The 20,882-nt window shown below is 37.7% G+C and overlaps 1 protein-coding gene across 2 annotated transcripts in view; it reads right to left on the bottom strand.

The window, feature by feature from the left end:
• Positions 1–13,285: 13,285 nt before the first annotated feature.
• BMP5 (bone morphogenetic protein 5) overlaps positions 13,286–20,882 on the bottom strand; it is a 61,770-nt gene continuing 54,173 nt past the window's right edge. The window contains exons 5-7 of one of the 2 annotated variants that reach the window (XM_009279730.1): positions 19,135–19,211; positions 17,205–17,315; positions 13,286–13,905 (exon numbers count right to left, since the gene is read on the bottom strand). In XM_009279730.1, the coding sequence (XP_009278005.1) occupies positions 13,756–13,905; positions 17,205–17,315; positions 19,135–19,211 (338 nt within the window). In that variant the 3' untranslated portion in view covers positions 13,286–13,755. The remainder of the gene's footprint in view (positions 13,906–17,204; positions 17,316–19,134; positions 19,212–20,882) is intronic. The other variant, XM_019472186.1, reaches the window with a different exon arrangement.

The raw sequence follows: 20,882 nt of genomic DNA, 5'->3' as shown, positions 1-20,882 counted from the left end.
TTTCCGTCTGACTTTTACCTGTCTTCAGGGAATTCAGAAAGCTGAAAGCAAAAGGTAGAGCTTGGGACCATCACATTGTGTTCTGGCCTTTCCAGTGGTATGCTGAGTCCATAAACCAATTCGTTGCACTCAACAGCGCATTGCTTATTTGAAAGAGATTGAATGAAAAAAAGGCTAACATAGTTTTCAAAGGCCAATCTGTAGCCCAACAGGAGACATTTTCTTTATTTATACATGCAAATAAAGCATGAGAACAATAAACATCACATTGAAAGACACACAGATATGCAAATAATGAGAACATATGCTAACAAATAGATATGTAAAACCATTTTGCAACAATAGCATGTGAAGAGGAAAATGAAAGATGGTAGAGCAAATGGTGGTTCTGGGAAGGGTAAAATCAGTAAAGGGAGAATGATCATGATTTAGAACTTGTACCAAATCTCATGGCTTAAAGTAAGAGAAATATAGAAATAGGCTTTCATAAATATTCTGTGGTATTTTATAACACACTGATCTAAAAGAACGGATGGTACTGCAGCAAAATGGACATCTGCATTGCCACCCTGTGTATAATAAGAGATGATGTTGCATTTCCCCAATTTCATCCTCTCTTGAACTTTGTACTGCCCAAAACCCACCTGTTTTGCCTTACCTTTTCTCTCTACAAAGCTTAGCTTGAAGAGCAATTTGAAGGAAATGGGAGGTGGATTTGTGGATCAGGTCATGGAGAACAGTGATTAGAAAAGGTAGAGAGATATTCATATGAAAAGCAGGCAGTCGAACAAGGTTGCCTGCAAGGTTGGCATCTTAACAGCTAGCGTGAGGAGAGGTGTGTGAAGAAACAAGAAGAGACTGGTCAGACAAATAACTGTTCAAACAGGCCTTAGTATGGAAGGTGATGATTTTTGATCACCAGTTCGACAAGAAAATGACCTAATGTGTGCTAGTGCAACAGGCAGAGGTGAAGATTGGAGACCTTGATGGTGGTGGTGGGGTTGCACTTCAAGTGTTTAAATATTGAGGGGATACGCATGATAGAATCCCTAATGTAGATGTATTGAATATACATTACGGTTCACCAGTGTAAACAGGGTTAGAGGCTGGAAAGTTAAGAAGAAAATTATGACAAAAACGTTTCTCGGGGCATCTATGTTCTTCCTTACGGGCTTTTGGTCCCTCAGGATGTTCTGAGTCTACCATTTGTTGTGCAGGAGATGAAACAAATATGTATAGCTAGAAGTCAAAACAAGAACTAAACCCATCTGGGGATATCACCTCACCAGTATTTTAATTGAATGCACAGTCTTCTTGCTCCAAGCTATTTTAAGATAGTTCTCTTTCTCATGACCTTTGAGATGATGCCTATAGTTACATCAACCTTTTTTTTGGTCTGAAAATAAATGGAGGAATGGTAGCAGTGAGTATTCTGATCCAGCAAGTTCACCATGGTTTTGGAGATATGCTTCCAAAGTGAAACATTGTAGATGGCATTGAGTGTGCATAAACCCCAAACCCTTCAGTTTCTAGTGACACTCAATAAATATCCTAACGGAGCTACACAGTAAAGAATATTAGTATAACCACCTGTACTTCTCTCTGGCTTATTCACTCACAGGTCAATGTCATCAGGGAAATAAAGATCAACACAACTGCAACATATACTTAGGCATTTATTTCAGTTCTTTACTGCCCTGCACCTTGCATTAGCATGTACACCTCTGTAAAGAGTTCTGAAATGCAACGAATCATCCCAATAGTTAGAGAAAATTCCTCTCAGTTCCAGTGAGCCATCAGCTCTGCACATTCTGTTTCTCAGACTTTTTTACAATATGTAGAAATTTCAGAGAACAAGAACATTAGCATTTCAGACTGGAGAAAGTCACTTGAAAGGAATTAATACAAGAAAAAATGGATAGCCTGAGCAAATAACCTCCTTTGGTAATGACTAAAGGAGTTCTTTAGGATGGAACAAGCTATTACCTTGAATTTGAGTGAGCACATTAGAATAAAAATTGGAACAGAATATCCCCATTTTCTAATGAGGAAATATATCAGATGGCATGTATATGCAAATAACATACATGCACTTACATGACCACTGATGTATCCGAATCCCTCATTATTATTAAGGTATTTATCCCCTTGATTCTTCTGTGATATTGATAAATGCTGTAATTGCTGTAATTACTGTATTACAAATGAGAACTGAACAGGGTAAACATATCTTTGAAAATTTTGGCCTATCGCAAAAAGAAGTGTATGGTAGACTAGAATTAGGAAACAAACCAACAACATCTAATGACAAAAATAGCACTGTTTCTGCTCTGCCCAACAGATTTGCATATAAAAATGTCTCACAAAACCTAATTCATTTCACTTGTCCTTTATAAATGCATCACAAATGCACATAGATATGGAATATTTGTTTTCCAAATTTTCATATTGAATCAGTGACAGAAGCAGGGAAACAATCCAGAACTTCTGAGCCCTTCTCTTTCTCTCACACAAATGAAGCACGACTCTGGTTTTCTGCCCTTGAAACTGTACCTTAAGTTTTAATAATTTATGTGAAATGAACTGGATATGTGACTTCAAACATCAATCCACAGCCTTTCCAAAATTAATTGACTAGTTTGATAGTCAGCTGCCAATCACTACTGGTTTTGCTTTACTGTCCAGACAAAGATGGGAAGAAAGGTTCCATCTGTACTAGAACACAGCCAAGAGTTAAAGTAGATATGATATGAAAATTATATAAATGAAGGGACTCCTCTAGGAAAACACCTCCAAACATTTTTATCGATTTGAAGATCTACATCTTTGTGCATGAAAAAGCAAAGGTTAAATAAGGTTAAAACTTTACTAGCTGGACTGTGTTTATACTGTAGTGGGCTCTTGAAAATATCTACCATACAATCTTGACCTTGGAAGAGTTTGAGAAGATGAGTGCTGTCAGTGGCTCTTACTCATACAAAACTGAGCCAGCATCAAAAATGTCAGCAGAACATTTTCTACTTTCATTTAATTCTCTCAGCATTTTCATTGGAAATGTGCACGCATTTCAATATCAGGCTGCCAAAGTTAAGGAATTCTCAGCTCCGCACAGATGATTGTACTGCTCAGTATCTAACATGGTTAACCACTTCGCTGTGTCTTTGGAGCAATGCATGAAGCAGGGGAGCAGTCACCTTTTCGCAAAAGTAGGACACTCAGAGATGCAATGAACCAAAGACAAAAATACTCAGAAGTACTCCTGATAGGATGTTAGTCAGAAGATGGTGCTATTATAACAGAACTTCTAAGGCAGCTGGAGCTCTACATGAAACCAAAGCATACAAGACAGGCTCAAGAGAAAGTAAACCCCAAGTGTAAATTGAAAGTTGGTTTCAATGCGAGTTGATGCTCAACATCTCACTGAATACACCTTACAGAAATGTACTCACTGAAAGACCCTTCGATTCTATGCCTTGGCTTGCTTGCACTGCTCACATCAAAGGGGAAATGCACAGAAAAACATACGTTTTAAATAGCCATTCACAAACTTTTGCAAACTTGTTTGGATCTTACCACCTCACTTCAGAGACCCTTGAATGATCAACAACAATTTTATGTATTTCTACACCATATAGTGTCCTTTCATGTCAAGATATAGGTTCCGACTCAATTGCTGCTGATATTGCAAACAATTGCTCTGCCTCTGGAGCAGGATTAACTCAAGTATCTACATAGAACTGCTGTTCTGTGTCACATAGAAGTAGCCTTAGAAACACTTCCTTTTTCTTTCTAGGGGAAAAAATGGAGGTTGCCCAACTTTTCGTAAACAGAATACTAAATTTTCTGCAATGTAAAAAGATTAAAGTGTGACTGTGAAGGAAAAAAGGCTGATGTTGGTGGGAAAATGAACAAACAAGAATATAATTACCAAAACATCTTCTTGCATGTAAATGAGTGTGGTAATTACCCACATAGCAAATGGGTGATTAGAAATGCATGAAATTAGAGTAGTCCACAGGAAAACTAATTGCAGTAATTGGTATGATGAGTGAGATGGATTCTGCAGGCTTTGGGCAATCATGGAAACTAGATTATAGAGAAAAAGGCAGAACCATTAAGCACAAAACACCACAAATGGGTTTTACTGTCTGACAGAGTTCTCTTCCTTGGTAGAAAAGCCATAGTGCCATTTTTAATACCTAGAATATGAAGAATGTACATTTACATAATAAAAATCCAACTGGGAACAGGTGTCCTCATCAAGATCCACGTATGTTAATGGAAGAGGTTACCATTCCCGGCTGCACTTCAGTACCCTTTCTGAAGGACGTTACTGTATTGAGTAAACTTCTAGTGGAGCAATCTGTTTTAAAAAGATGCAAAAATCACATTTGTGAGCTGAAACAGCCTGATTACCCTGACATTGCTTGAACGCTCAAGCAGACCTCTCTCCTGGAAGGCTGATGGGATGTAGTGCTTGGAGTCAGGGCAGTGCCTTGTAACTAATGATTGAAAGGAGAAGGATATAACAGCTGTTTATTACATTTAGTTACCTAATTAAAAAAATGTAAATATATGCATGTCATCTGATTCCTGCCTTGACAATTATTATTTAGCTCATTTCTTACAGCTTTTTCAACAGCAGAGGTCAGTTAAGGGGAAAGATTCAGAGGAGTGAGAGGAAAACATTGTAGGACGCATTTTGCAATGCTACTTAGTTATTCTAGAGTAAATCTGGAGGAACACTACTGCTTCTACTGCAGTGTGTATTTACATCATGGGAAAAACTAAGAGAATGGTAAAAGACTTAGAGACAGTCAGTGGAAACTGGGTGTAATATGGCTGAAGAGAAGGGTCAAATTCTTTCCTGCCAAAAATGAGCAAACCTCTGTGAAAATGTCAGTGAAGCTTCACTCAGAAATGTCAGGAGAAATTTTAGCCAGTGTGGGAATTTCACAATGAATACTTTCCTGCTGTTGAAATAGAGTCATATCTTTAAGCACTTTTCTGATTAAATGTAGGCATTTTCAGCGGGCTCTACCATGCAGCGTTCTGCGAGCCACCTCTCCTGTTTGCCTGTCCTGGATACAAAGATGCAGAGCTCCCGGACAGCCCTCATGTCTGGACTGTGTCAGAGAAGGGAACCCTGCAGCTTCCAGGCTCCTTTCCACAAATGCGGGAACTCACAGTCCCTGGGGCTGCTGGCTCCTCATCAGGGTACGTTGGCACCCCACGGTTGCAGCCCCTGCCAGGCTGATGGGGCTTCTGCAAGGTACAGCCCTGCCAGCCTGACGGGCCTTCTGCAAGGTACAGACACAGCCTGGGCTTCCCTGCCCCGGTGGCCACTTCCACGGCACTGGTTTGGGCTCTGCAGGTCAGCAATGATCTTTTTTAAAACTTTTTGAAAACTGTTTTCATGATCTTTTTTAAAACTTCTAATTCAAGTTTGGGAATTTCTACATTAAGTTCAATTCTGAAGCATGAAATTCTTTCTACAGAATTTTAAGTCATGACCTTCAGCCATTTTTTGTTGTAGATGGGTGAGAGGAAAGAGTAAAAGCATAAGGGTTTGGTTATAAGGAGAAGAAATTTGAGAATTAAGCAGTTAATTGTATTCTGGCATGAATAACGTTCTCATTACCTCACTGTCCAACACGGATAAACAGAAAGAATCAGAAATATGTTTACAAGTATTTCAAGGGCACTGTTAATTTTGATAGATTTTGTATTTACACCAATGTATCTGAGAATAAAAATCTGGTCCCTGGATATATGTCCTGAGGTAAGCAATGTAGGTCCTGCTAATTAGCAACTCTTTAATTTTTACTAAATTAATAGATTTCAAAACATAAAATGTAACCAGGCTCAGTAGTTTGCTAAAAATTGTTTCCTTAATGGGAATCCGAGTTTTTTACTAGCTATATGAGTTCCATTTTTAAAAAGGAAACCAATTATGATGTTTTGTTTCTTGCTAAATGCACAGATGCTTTTCACAGGAAGGTTTCATGGAACTCTATGCACTTACCTACGTATCTTTATCTACAAGAATTCATACCAAGATAGCAAACCAAGAAGAATCCCAAATGTGTGCGAAAAAGAAGAAAAAGTGAGCAAAAAGATTTCTCAAAGATTCACATCCCAATTAAACAAGTAACTGACTTGGCAGGTCTTGTCTTTGTTCCATCCCTGCAGCACAGTCTAGGAAAGAGCATTCCCTGTGGGAGCTGTTAGTCTTGAATAATAAAACAGATAACGTGCAGAGAAGGCTGAAAAGAGCCATTGCAGAGGTTAAGGGAGAAACACTAATTTTGAAAAGGAATCCCAGTGGTAGATGTATAATTGGCCTCAGTAAAAGGGAACACACTTTCTTGTGGCAAGTTAATATGAGACAGCTCAGCAACCAAGAAAATAATCAGGCATGAAAAGCTTTGTTTTCCAATTAGATCAGTTTAGGGAGTTTGATATATGTGCCATGTTTCTCCACCACGTCTTGTCCAATTTTTAGTCTCTGTGCAGTTGAGTAGCTCTGTGTTTGAGCCTGGATTTCCCCTTTATGGAAGGACTTACGAGGGGCAGAGATGCCAGAAAGAGCCCCCTCCAAGTTTTCTCCTCACAATTTAATTAAAGAGCTTTCTCATTTTTACAAATGTTTCTGCTCACAAGTCATTTGGAGACCCAGAAGAGACCAGGACAAGTTATTCAGAGAAGATCCTGCTCCCACATCTCTGCTTCAATATTATTCTCTGAGACAGCTGTTCCCTAGAAAATATGTTGCTCTCATATCTCCAGCCAACATCTGCCCTGAGATCCCCTGCTACACCGATATTGACACAGTGTCAGTCTTAACACATTCCTGAACTTTCCAATGAGCAGGAGGAAAATGTAAGGAAGAAAAGGGAGGGATGCGTCACTGCCTTCAACTCTACTGGTGCAGATTTACGAGGCTGTTGAAAAGGTGCTCCAAGATCTGCTTCAAGCACATCTTGGTCGGTCCCATAGAAGTAGCTTTAAAATATAACCACCCCCACATAGGAAAGGTGTGGTCTGCACCCGGCACATGCCCCAGTTTTATCAGTCACTGCCCAGATTTCCACAAACAGTCATGAAACTAGAAAAGCACTTGGTAAATGCAAAGTATAGGTCCAGGTAACCCCTAAGATTGCCTATCATCCATTAAAATTATGAGCTGCAGGGACAGGAGTGTCAAGTGTATGCATCACTCCACCAAGAGTGTGTGATAGGGGTTAGAGCACTGGGACACTGGAGATCTGTTTGCCTCCCCTGTACTGCCTCTCATCTGCTCTTATCTTAGGGAAGTCTCTCCACCTTTCTGTACCTGTAAAGTAGCAATACTAATAACACTTCTTTTGTAAAGCATTAACATCTGCTAAAGCAATGAAAATATCTTCATTCATATTAATAATAATTGATGGCACCCATCTGGAAGCAAAAAAGTGCAGGAACAGAACAGAAAGTATTTAGCTGGAAATATAGCAGTCAGGAGAAGTGTCTGTGTCATGTGTTGTAAATATGGAAAACAGAATACGAAAGGCCCATTTAATTCACATGAGATTCCGGATCTCTCATGTACCACGTTTGGTGCTGATTTATTTGAATTAAGATGGCAAGAAAACCTCCTCTCGCTGTTTTTTGTTAGATTTTAAGTTTAGTTTTCTTTTGTTTTTAATCAAGCTCTTGCTCAAGCCATGTGAGTAAGAATTCAGTAACACATTGTAAATCACAGTTTGCAAGTTCTGTGACTGCAGATGAGATAGTAAAAGATAATGCTGTATAATTCGCATGTGGCTTGTTCGTCATTCAGGCACCACATGTCAGATTCTGCCTATGCACAGCTGAATGTGTGAGCAGAAAAGTTGGTAGAGATTGCAAAGAACATAATTTTAAAGTCCTGGTAATTAAAATCCTTTGGTTATTGCTGAAACAATTCAGAATCTTATGAGTACAAGCCTAAACCCTTTTTTTAACCATCTTTGAGTCAAAGTCAATTTACTATGAAACTGTTGCAAAAGAGGAGCTGACAAAAAAAAAAAAAACCCAGAACAGAAGAAATATGCAGTCAGCAATACAACCTTTTCCAAGAAAATGGTAGAGAAAATTGTATTTCAAAATGGAATTGTCTGACATCCCATCACAATAACAAAAGATTTCTCAAAGCTCCACATCCCAATTAAACTTTGCAGTTAAACTTTTTCAACAACGTAATATTATTTTAAAGGTATCAGGGATTGTAATTTGCAACAGTTGCTCAGACAAGGTCTATAGCAGAGCTATTGTCCTAAACCCACTTCATAGTTTTTTGGAGAGAAATAGGTGAATTGCAATCCAAAAGTGCAATTTTTCTATATTGTCCATAAAGAAAGTCTCAGTTCCAGTGTTTACAATATAGATGTAACTCACAGCACTCATGTATATAACATTTAATAAAATGAGGCCCCAAATTGTCTGACATTTGACTCCTATCATAATACAAAGACTAAATACTGTTTTATAGTCCTATAGGTGCCAACATGCAAAATAAACAGCTGCGCAGTTCTGTGCAGCTATAAAGAACTGGTTTCTTATTCCTGAAGACACCTGAGCTCCTCATATGGCTCCATTTATATTACCTACCCAATGACTCAACACAAATGTGTATTACCTAAAAGGCTAAACAGGCCACCACAGAAGGAAGAGTCATGGGGTTGTAAAGGACATGTCAGATGTTCCTTCAGACACCCTTCAGATACCCTTCAGATGGATAGACCACAGAACAAGGAATGGTCATCCTTTTTGTTTGAAGACATCCATGCCAATGTTTACCTGAAATATCTCTAGCTGAGTTTTGTACTGATCAGATGTATTGCTATGTTGTCAGCTACCAGCCAGCTTTATATGAATTTAATTTTCAGTTTGATCTCATATCAGAAAAAAGGGCTAATGCAATCTGAACAAGCATGTTTTTGATTATCAGCAAATGTCCCCCACCCCTGCTCCCTAATTAATGAATTTGAAACCTTTAGCGAAAATCAGAAAAACTTGACACTATGTGGAAATGGGCATCCAGATAAAGGGGAGATGCCCATCAGGTGGTCTAACTGAAGGAAGACTGTTATGTGGGTTCACAGCTTAGCGTATCAGAGAACTTAGAAATGCTCCACACTTCAGTCAGTCAGAGCTCACCTTGTCTTGGACATCACAATCACACTCGGAGAACTACACGCTTTTAAAAGGAGATGAAATCACTGCTGCAATACTATTCACCTCTTAACTCTGACTTCCACTGGGTGACCACTCCTAAGCCGTAGAAGTGGTCGCTAGTAACATCCCGTAAACATTTGATTTTGGCCCAGAATGTGTAGCAATGGTGTTAACATTATGAGCAAATTAAAGACTAAGAAGCTCTGACCCATAACGTAACATTAATTCTGTACAGAGCTGCTTCTGTTTTTCTGGGTTTTAGCCCTTTAGACTTTCCAGTTGTTAAGGATGCAGAAAGCTTAAACAATTTTAAAAAGAACAAAGCTCTCATGTCCTAAACAATAATGGAATGGTCTTCATAACTATAGATATAGCTATATATATGGGTATATATTTAACATAATTTAATATAATTACGTGCACGTTATATTATATATATTATATGTATGTACATATTATATATAAATATATATAAAATAACAGGTATTTGATAGGATCTAGCAAAAGAACAAAAAGCCCTGTATTAGGTACTACTGGAGAAGGGCTTTCCTGAACAATTTTACATGAAAACACACATATACACGCTTATCCAGGGAATGCAAAGGGTGTGGTACCACTATCCTTCCTTTCAAACAGAGGAATCACCAGTTCGGGTTTTATGGAGATTTTTTAAAACTATTTTTACTTCCTAGTATATTTTGAGGGGAGTATTAACATTTGGAGGTATGATTTGGCGGTATGATTTTTATTAATAGTGTAGATGGTTCACCAGCTGCATTTTAAGAAGTAATAAAATAAAAGTAATTTTACAAAATGTCTGTATTAAAAAATGAACTGCAGCAAAACCTATCCATAACCATTGGTGATCTCTTGCTTTTACCTTTAAAAGAATATATGAAGCCAGCGTCATTTTGTCATGTGTCTCAGAAGCAAAATCACAGCGGAAGAAAATAGTATTACAGGTTTATTATGTCTCAAAATATAGAAATATATTCCAACAGCATATTTTAAAGAATAATATAACAATAATCTTCAGTTTCTTATTCTCAAAATGGTACACCATTATTTAAAAATATATTACTTAATGTACCCAAAATTTAGTTTCCATCAAATTCCATTTAGAATAAATTGAGTTAAAAAAAACATATCCACCTACCCAAATTATACAGAAACCAGTAAATTTTTTGAAGACAACCCAGGAATTTAACTGTTCCAAAATGGTAATTCAGTTGGAGACATTATATTTTGCTATACACCCTTGTGCATGAACTACAACTAAACGTAGATATGTAGGTAATGTCAGTATAAAATAGAGATGGAAGTGTGAAATGGAACTGTTGTATTAATGGGAAAGAGCTCCCAAGACTGAAATCAGAACTGTTAATTTTTTAAAAAAACTGAGTGTGTGCATAAAAAGGATTTATGTATTACTCCAATAGCAAGACAAAATAAATTACTTTCTGCAAAAAGACAGTTGCACATTCACATGCATACACACAGTCACACGCACACATTGATTTTATCAGTCTGTAATAATCTGAATTTTCTGAAATATGCTTTAAATAACCAGGGAAGTCAGAGTTTACATGGACTGTCTAAGGAGAAACTGATATGTCCTATTCATTTTTTAACAACACTCTGAGAACTGTTTAAATGAAGCATTTTTAATCAAGGCAATTCATGATAAAAGCATATATTATAATTAGCCATGTAGTTAAGAGAAAAGAGAGTTTCTATTTCCCATTTCCATAACACTAAAATAAAGGGGTGTCCAAAGACATTAAATGTGGTAAATTCAAAATAAACATATGGGTAGTGGTGGTGAGAATGATAATCTGTAATTAGTTGTGCAATTCACAACCACAGGATTTCATTTGAGGCCAAAAATTTAGGGACATTAAAAAATATTTATATGGATTTAAGAATTTTCAAAGATAGTTAATGCTAAAAAAAAGGGAAAGATATCCCATCATACATCTCATGATTTAAACCAATTTCCACCTGACAGAAAATCAGATGGCACAGAAAGTAGGCTGCAAATTACCCACCGGCTCATTATGAAAGGTGTTTTTCATCTTTGCCTGAAAACAGCCACTATCAGGGACAAGAGTTTCAATTAAACAGGTGACAACTGCTGCAACCCCTGTGCCTTCCTTCGCACACTCAGAAAACACATCCAAAAGTGGGAGCTAAATAGAGCAAAACCCTTCCATACCCTGTCTTCTGTATATTTTGTGTATATAGTAACTTGTGTATATAATGGGAGGGCTTGCGTGGGTTTTTTTGTTTAACTTGTGCTGTTATTATAAAAATATTTGCTGGAGAAGTGTAATAGATAATAGACTGCTGTGATGTGAGGTAAGAATGTTGTAGTCCAATTTTTAGTGTTAATTTGGGAAGTCATAGATAGAGGCGAGAGTCTGTCTCCACAGAATTCCCGAAGCTTTGAGCCTTCTGCAGACTCTGCTGCCCACAAGCCAAGAAGTAACATACTCCTCCAGTTACACTCATCTTGTTAAAGAAAATAGTTATAACAATTATGTGCAATCTTTTCACTTCTATTTTCTATCTACTGTTTATTTACTTAAAAACTGTTCAACATTTCACTTTTTCTAATGGAGCAGAACTTCTAAAAGAAAAAATATGTTTAGCCAAGCAGTTTTGTTTAGTTTTTTTTCTGTGCCTTTTTCTAAATAAATACCCCACCACAGTTTTCATTGGCACAATATGACCAAACATATTTTAGTTCCTTTAACAATATGAAGCAGTTACAGAAGTTCTGGAGTTTCTAGCTTTAAAAAAATCCATACAAAGGCTTTACTTTAAAATATTGAAATGGAATGAAATAGATTCCAGTATGGTCAACTGAAAAATTAGTTTGTGAAGTTCTACTGCATAATAAGGTGACCCATAAAATAAATGGTTTTGAAATTTTGCTCATACAAAAGAAACTATATACTTTTAAATAAATAAAAGCTACTATATACATTATACTGTACATTTAAATGAGAGATGACATGAAATGGAATAAATTTAGGACTGCCTTTTCATCAGCAGCGATCATATCTTGACTGTATTACAATTCTGAATAAAACCCTCTGCTTTAGATTATTTTTTTTATTCTAGTGGCAGCCACATGAACGCACCACCATATTCCTGTATTTTTTTAAAATAACATTGGAACTGTCATCAAAGTAGAGCACGGAGATTGCATTCAGTTTTGTTGGTGCACAGCATGGCTTTGGGGGTAGTGGTGGTGAGAATGATAATCTGTAATTAGTTGTGCAATTCACAACCACAGGATTTCATTTGAGGCCAAAAATTTAGGGACATTAAAAAATATTTATATGGATTTAAGAATTTTCAAAGATAGTTAATGCTAAAAAAAAGGGAAAGATATCCCATCATACATCTCATGATTTAAACCAATTTCCACCTGACAGAAAATCAGACGGCACAGAAAGTAGGCTGCAAATTACCCACCGGCTCATTATGAAAGGTGTTTTTCATCTTTGCCTGAAAACAGCCACTATCAGGGACAAGAGTTTCAATTAAACAGGTGACAACTGCTGCAACCCCTGTGCCTTCCTTCGCACACTCAGAAAACACATCCAAAAGTGGGAGCTAAATAGAGCAAAACCCTTCCATACCCTGTCTTCTGTATATTTTGTGTATATAGTAACTTGTGTATATAATGGGAGGGCTTGCGTGGGTTTTTTTGTTTAACTTGTGCTGTTATTATAAAAATATTTGCTGGAGAAGTGTAATAGATAATAGACTGCTGTGATGTGAGGTAAGAATGTTGTAGTCCAATTTTTAGTGTTAATTTGGGAAGTCATAGATAGAGGCGAGAGTCTGTCTCCACAGAATTCCCGAAGCTTTGAGCCTTCTGCAGACTCTGCTGCCCACAAGCCAAGAAGTAACATACTCCTCCAGTTACACTCATCTTGTTAAAGAAAATAGTTATAACAATTATGTGCAATCTTTTCACTTCTATTTTCTATCTACTGTTTATTTACTTAAAAACTGTTCAACATTTCACTTTTTCTAATGGAGCAGAACTTCTAAAAGAAAAAATATGTTTAGCCAAGCAGTTTTGTTTAGTTTTTTTTCTGTGCCTTTTTCTAAATAAATACCCCACCACAGTTTTCATTGGCACAATATGACCAAACATATTTTAGTTCCTTTAACAATATGAAGCAGTTACAGAAGTTCTGGAGTTTCTAGCTTTAAAAAAATCCATACAAAGGCTTTACTTTAAAATATTGAAATGGAATGAAATAGATTCCAGTATGGTCAACTGAAAAATTAGTTCGTGAAGTTCTACTGCATAATAAGGTGACCCATAAAATAAATGGTTTTGAAATTTTGCTCATACAGAAAAAACTATATACTTTTAAATAAATAAAAGCTACTATATACATTATACTGTACATTTAAATGAGAGATGACATGAAATGGAATAAATTTAGGACTGCCTTTTCATCAGCAGCGATCATATCTTGACTGTATTACAATTCTGAATAAAACCCTCTGCTTTAGATTATTTTTTTTATTCTAGTGGCAGCCACATGAACGCACCACCATATTCCTGTATTTTTTTAAAATAACATTGGAACTGTCATCAAAGTAGAGCACGGAGATTGCATTCAGTTTTGTTGGTGCACAGCATGGCTTTGGTACATGATCAGGGAACATCAAATGAACCTGAAAGACAGATAAATACATAGCTCATATATCAAACAGAGAGGTACAAGGACAACGTCAGTGCAAAACATGTCTTTGCAATTCAGAGACTGCTCATACTGAAACTGTTTTCAGCCTATGAAATGGTAAGATGTGGGTTCTCAGACAGCGTGAGTGCATTTTAAGGTCTTATCTAGGTATCCGTGGATCCAATTCTACTTCCACTGACATCAAAATCAATTCATAAGGTGGGTGCCAGCTGGACAGAAGGTTTAGGGAAAGGGCTGAGGCAGAGAAGGCTTTATGTTCACTAGGCTGAAATATATCAATGAAAGGTTAAAGAGAGGGAAAAAAGTTTTGAACAGCATCCCAGAACGAACAAGATCTAGTGGAAATATCTGAAAATGGGGGAAATACAAGTTCTTTGTACTTGAAAGAAGGTTGGATGTAATATTCTACACATGCTGAAGACTTGGAAACTGGGGAGGCCAGAAAAGAGGGAGTTGTAATAGAGAGGGCAAGAGATTATTAAGGCATGGATAAAGACTTCAGCAGTAATAGGTTTCATTTGTATGTTAAGTCTTTGTAAATCTGTTAGAACCATCTGTCTTGCAGTGATATAAGCCCAGAGCCTTTGCCAGACAACAGAGAACAGTTTATCAGGAAACGATTTTTACATAACTGTTACCATGAGAAGGTCTTTTGAAATGAGCAATAATAAATCCTGAAGTAGCAGTTTAGTAAGGGTTTAGACACACATTTAAAAACAGTTTAACAAATGAATAGCAAAGCACTGGAGAAAAGACTGATTGTGCCTCATCTAGGCAGATGTTTACCCTGCCATAGCTCCTGGTCCCACCAGCCCCTACCACCCCAGCCGGGAGCTCCATGGCCCTGCTAGCCCCGCACAACAGTGATGCTCACAGCCTTTTCAAGAGTGAGCCTGGAAGTCAGTGCGAGTCAACCTGCTGATCCACTGACTCACATGACCAGGAGGTCAACACTACTCCAACGCCTGTTCTGAGGGTGGTGGGAAGCGAGACGGTAGAAGAAACCTTATATAATTCATTAAATGCGGTCTGTCTTGTACTTGCATGCGTCTGTATTGTCTGTCTGCCTAAGTTCAGTCTCAGAAAAAGAAGAGAGAGAGAGGTACTGGCCCAGCATTTCTCCTATTCTTGTTACAACAGAAAAAAAAGAAGTCAGTAAAGTTTGGAGGGGTACCAAGGAACAATCACTTCCCAACCCAAAGAGTGGGCTTTTTTTAGAATGGTGTAATCAGTATGGCTGGGAGATGATTACATTTGGATTAGGGTGGGGTGTATGAATAACTGTTTCCCAAGCCATCCCCATGTGCACACCTTGTGTAAATCTGAATTTTGTATAATTTAAACCAGAAAGCATTCAACTACTGTTATCTCATCTAATTTATGTGCAGTTAAAATTTAATTAGCCTCATGATTTTTTGGCTGCACAACTGAATGCATGTACAGTACATGCAGAGGGAGACACACAATTCCAAAAAGGCCAAAAAAGGAGGGAAAATTTAAGTATCCAATTTAAAAAATAGGACAAACTACACAAATTTCTTAACAATGGGAAATTAACTGTTTTTGGAAAGAATAGACACACAAGAGAAAGTAACACTGGGCCACTTCTTATTTAACAGTCCATAATTGTAGGAGGGAACTCTAACCTGGGGATCTCACTGATACTGGCAACTTTTCTGGACAATGTTTGCATAATGCTAAACTATTGCTTTGCTGACCTATTTCATCCCAGCTCAGGACTGCATATATGCTGTTCTTCATCGTCTCCTAGGCACATTGCTATATTCCTTGCCAACTGGCATTTGCTGTTCCCTTTCACCTGAACTCCTTACCACACTTCTATTTATTTCCAGCCTCTGACATTTTCCCTTCTTTTTGTAAATCTTGCTGACTTGAATTCTGGTATAGAGAAATAATGTTGCACTGGTGGCTGGACTTGGAGAAGGTACATAAATGAAAAGCTGAATGGAAAGGAAAAGGTCTCAGCACATGCTGAGGTTTTAAAAATGTCCCTCTCATGTAGAAATACTTGACAATTTTCACAAGCAGAATTTGTTTTCTATCAAAAAGAAATCAAACTTTGTTTGTTTGTTTATTTCTGGGTTTTCTCGGTGTGGGGTTTTGGTTTTGGGTTTGTTTCTTTTTTTCAGGGTGGTAATAGCTACACTCATTTCTGAAGGGGGAAAGGTTTTTCAGGCACAGATTTTTTATGTCAAAATCAAAGAAAAAAATCATCCATGGACAGACTCATCAGCGTAGTCTGATGGTCAGGATACTTTTCTATCATCAATTTAAATCAGAGGGAGCCTTAAACCCATGTTTCTCTAATTGCAGTTGAGTGCCTTGACCTTTCCAGAAACTAATTAGGGATGGCAACCCCTTCCTGTTCTGATTTCGCACTCCCACTCCCTCCTCGTGTATTATTGCTCATTCCTCTGCTTCTTAATCATTCTGCTAATACTGATGCTCTTCAGAGCCAGTTCTTTAGCTGGCACAGAAGAAAAATCATGACCAGACATCGGACTCACAGCATTACATTTAAGCATATTCTAAAGGCCTTGATTTCTGTAGCTGCTGTGTTTTCTGAACTGTAGTTGAATGCTGCTGGGGTAGAAGAGGCCTAGCCAGCTGCTTCATCTAAGATCATCTTTTTGGCTGCTCCAGTTGATGCACAGGACTAACATAAGAACTAGCAGAGGCAGAAAGCTGGCTGCAGATCCCCTTTTACAAGTACCAGGCAGAGCAACAGATCCAAACACACTTATTTATAAATTACATTTGTTAGCCAGGCATGAATGAACACAATTTCTTACATGCAAATGCATCTGCTTGCAAAGCTTCACATTAAATTACGGTTTAAGCATCTCTGCCAACAGTTGACAACAGAGGTCCACACACTGGCCACGTGTCAACATTTCTGGAAGGTATAGCATGTAGATGTTAACATAGAGCTTCAATAAGCTGCAAAAAACTCTTGGAAGTGGGACCAGGGGGCCCTTTTGGTTCCTGTCTACACCATTCTTCAGTAACATGACACAGTCTTCTCATGTGTTATTGCATTTGAAATGGAAGGGAAACCTACCACACAGGCCACTCTGGATAGTTCATCCTCTCTCCAGCGTAATCATCAAAGCACGTCTTTGAAATGGGTTAGCATTTACCCAGAAACAATCAAAATCCAATAATAGTAAACAGACAGGAAGAGACAGCCCCTGTGCCAAGACACTTACAACTGCAAAATAGGCAACTACAACATAGGCAGAGGCATACCAGAGTCTGAACAATGGCGTGGTTTGTTGCATTCATGTGGGCATTGAGGGGGAAAGAACACTCTCCGTCGCAGTAAAATGCAGCATAGCCCTCTGGTGCAATAATCCAATCCTAAAACAAGAACAAATAAACACACTCAATTTTTTTTCTCTCACTCAGAAAAATTAAAACTATATCAAACTAACTAAGACTTGTCCAAGGACAAAATGAACTTCAGAATGTGGCATGTTAAATTACTTCTTTTGCCAAAAAAATAAGGGAAGTATTTGCTTTGTTAATGCAAAACTCAGATGAAAAATTAAACTTAGAAATCTGTACTGAATACCAACTAATGAGGCTATAAGGGGAATTAAAGGTCCAAATATGTTTGTCAGAACACTTTTCTTCCCAGACCGAAAATCACAAGCACTTCTTGGTGCAACAGAAGTAATTAAAATGCATCCTCTTTCTCCAGCATACTTAATACCATTAATTATATTATTGCGTGAGACTGAGGGTTGCTAGAGATTACTCGTTGGAATGTCACTGAATCATGCATTTTGAGTATTTCTAGCAACACAGCATGGGGAAAAGACCACAAGAGGGAAAATATTTTAAAATATTAATGAAAGCTATGTGTTTAGTTTGCTGAACAAAGGTAGTGGAGGTGGTGTGGGAAGGGCGGAGAGGATCAAGTACCTACTTCTTGGGGTTTGTTTCTTTTTATCTCATTTCACCCTGAGTTTCACTCATCAAATATTGTACAGTGTAGCTTTGGCTTTCCAACTGAAACTTCCAATTCCTCAAGTATTTTTTGTGAAAAAAATAGATTTTCTTTTCTCTATGGCCACCTTGAATGGCTGATCTGAGAGCCGTGCACACCTTGGGGCATATCAGAATTTACTGTTTCAAAAAATGAAAAAACTGTTGATACCTGGAAAAATCTGTGATTTACAGAGAGACAACGGCTCACTTGTTCAGTAGCCTGAGTTCAAGTCAATACCACAAGCCTGCTCTGTGGCCATGGACAGGGTGATTATGCTCTGCAGACTTGGGAAAACAGTCTCTGCCTACTTCTTGAGGCTGCTGTGAGGATAAACATGCTACAAAAAGTCAGGCTGAGTAATGACACCATATGAGAATCTGAGCTAGATATGTAAATGATGAGCTGTCACTAAAGAGATAGCACACTTTTTCTCCTCGTAGACTTGTTCCACTGATAGAGAATTGTTTTAAAATAATTCAGAGAAATGTGAAATGCACAGACAGCCATCTCTGAGTTCTTACCTACATATGCAATATGTCTAGGTTATAGGTTGCTGATGGCCTTCTTGTTCTTTCTTTATAGCGAGCTCCTTGCTTTCTGGAAAAAAACCCTAGATTGACCTCTATTTTCTTTTCTCATAATGCCCTGCCTCTGTCTTTACGACCTTTTACCACAAGTACCTTTTTTTCTTGTTACTGTATGGCAGGATGAGTTTTTCCCAGAAATTATATAAACTTAGCTATGGTGTTATAAAGACCACTGAACAGTGATCCAAGCTCTAGTTCCCTAAGGACTCCACCCCAGTGAAATCTCTGTGACCTGCAGTAGACAGCACTGAACCAGGGAGAATTCAAGTGCAAGTTTCAAAAGTTCCGTTGCTCAGTGTGGGGATTTTGGTTTCATTTTCTGTAGATATATTCATATCATGAGTAATAGTTCAGATTTATCTTTATGTGAATGAATCCAGATAGTGGAGCCATTAATGTATGCAAAATCTTTGAGAGAACAGCAGCCAAAAAAGGTAAAGCAATAGTGATAGGGATTCATTACAAAACGTTTTTAAAGAATTTGTCTCTCATCAGTGAAATACCGATTACCATGAAGAAAACAGACTGTAAATAATGGGGGACTGTAAAATAGATTGTCCCAATTTGAACTGATAGGAAACAGCATTTATTATCATACCTGCCATCCTAAGTCTCGGAAACTCACGTAAAGTTCATGTTTCTTACATGCTTGCTTTTGCTCACTTGTGTTATAATCTACAGGAAGAAAATAATAATAATAATAAATTGTTTAGAAGCATTGCTAGAACCAACAAGATTTAGCTATTTTTATGCTCCTGACCAAACTGTACAAAGGAAAGGAACAAGCATACTGTCATTTATATTCCTAGGGTTGGTCGTAAAGGCAGTGTAAACTTGGAAATGCAGAACCAACAGTGTCAGTCTGATACAATTGGTGTACACAGACAAAGAGATGCAGTCAGCATTAGGGGAAACAGGTTTACAAGATGTCTGTTTGCTGGCTAGCTAGGTACCAACTCCGATAATATGCACACAGGTAATCAAAGGAGGACAAGTGAGAGCATGATCCAAGATATGGGGAAGCCATCTGCATGTTGGCACTGGTTTAATTACCAGGTAGAGAAAGTAGCCCAATTCAAAAGATAAATTAGCAATGATAAAAATTGTCCTGAAACAACAGAATTTCCAAAGGTCTGTTATTTAAACATTAGCACATTTCATACTCCTTCATTTTTTACCATATTTTCTGGAAATATTCACCACTTGATGATCTTTAGTTGGTAATACTAATGTAAACAAGTAGACTAAGAGATGCTTTTTAAAGGCCTGAATGTTTCTCCACTGTCAGAGATGTCTCAGGATAGAAGGACACAGAGAACCTTCCACACATGCTTCTCCAGGACAATCTTAATCCTGGAGAAAATATAGTACTTGTTCCTTACTACCCCTGAGTAACAGGAAAGGAAAGGAATAGGGTCATGCCTTCACCACATTAGCACCCCAGAGTTGGTTTATAGTGCTATTCAAGTGATGCCATCAGTGAGACATGCAATGGAGCAGGGAGGACAGGCTGTCTCCTCTGGTTCCATTTCAAGAATTCTTAAAGTGGCATTTTTGGACCAAAATAACCATTCTGGCAGAAAAAAAATAAAGTTGGCTGAAATTCTTAATGAAAAAAACAAACAAACAAACAAACAAACAAAGATGACACTGAAAAAGAAACAAAATCTTCATTTTCAGGAATAGAATTTCTTTCTAGGAACAGTTTTTTAACATTAAAAGACTTGAGGCTGGGATGGGAGACTCAGTTGAAAAATTCCTGGAAAATTAAGAGAGGCGCCTTTTTCACATAAAATTAAAGGAAGGGAGTTCTACAGTCTGTGAGATAACACATTGTAGTGCTTCACTATCCTTGCAGAAAACTCTTCTAAATAGCTGGCCTAAAGGAGCTTTTCTGCAAATTTACCAACTGCTTCTTGTCAGCTGTCCTGATCTGTGCTATCATTGCTTCTCTGGGTTCTCTTCAGTTTCTCTGTGTCTTTATGAAGATGTGATGGCCAAAACTGAACACAGTGCCAAATAAAGTAAAATAATTATTTCCTACAATTTCAGGATTATTTTTTAGCAGTATATCCCAGAACAGGAGTTTTGCAGCAAAACCACTCTGTCAAATGATCAGCTTCAGATCCTTTTTTATATACTCTTGCCTCGTTGCCTTAGAATTATGTTGTATTTATGCAAATCAATGAATAAAGAACAGGTTGGGGGTGAGGATGTTGATGAGAAATGCAGCATGATAGGGCTGCAGCAACCATGATACGGTGGAGTTAAAAGGTTCTGAGAGAATCATAGAATTGTCTAGGTTGGAAAAGACCTTTCAGATCATCAAGTCCAACTGTTAACCTA

This window comes from Aptenodytes forsteri, unplaced genomic scaffold (genome assembly GCF_000699145.1).
Source record: "Aptenodytes forsteri isolate BGI_AS27 unplaced genomic scaffold, ASM69914v1 Scaffold115, whole genome shotgun sequence".
Classification (NCBI taxonomy): Eukaryota; Metazoa; Chordata; class Aves; order Sphenisciformes; family Spheniscidae; genus Aptenodytes; species Aptenodytes forsteri.
The sequence above is the reverse complement of the archived record's forward strand: the minus strand, read 5'-3'. Positions and strand labels throughout refer to the sequence as shown.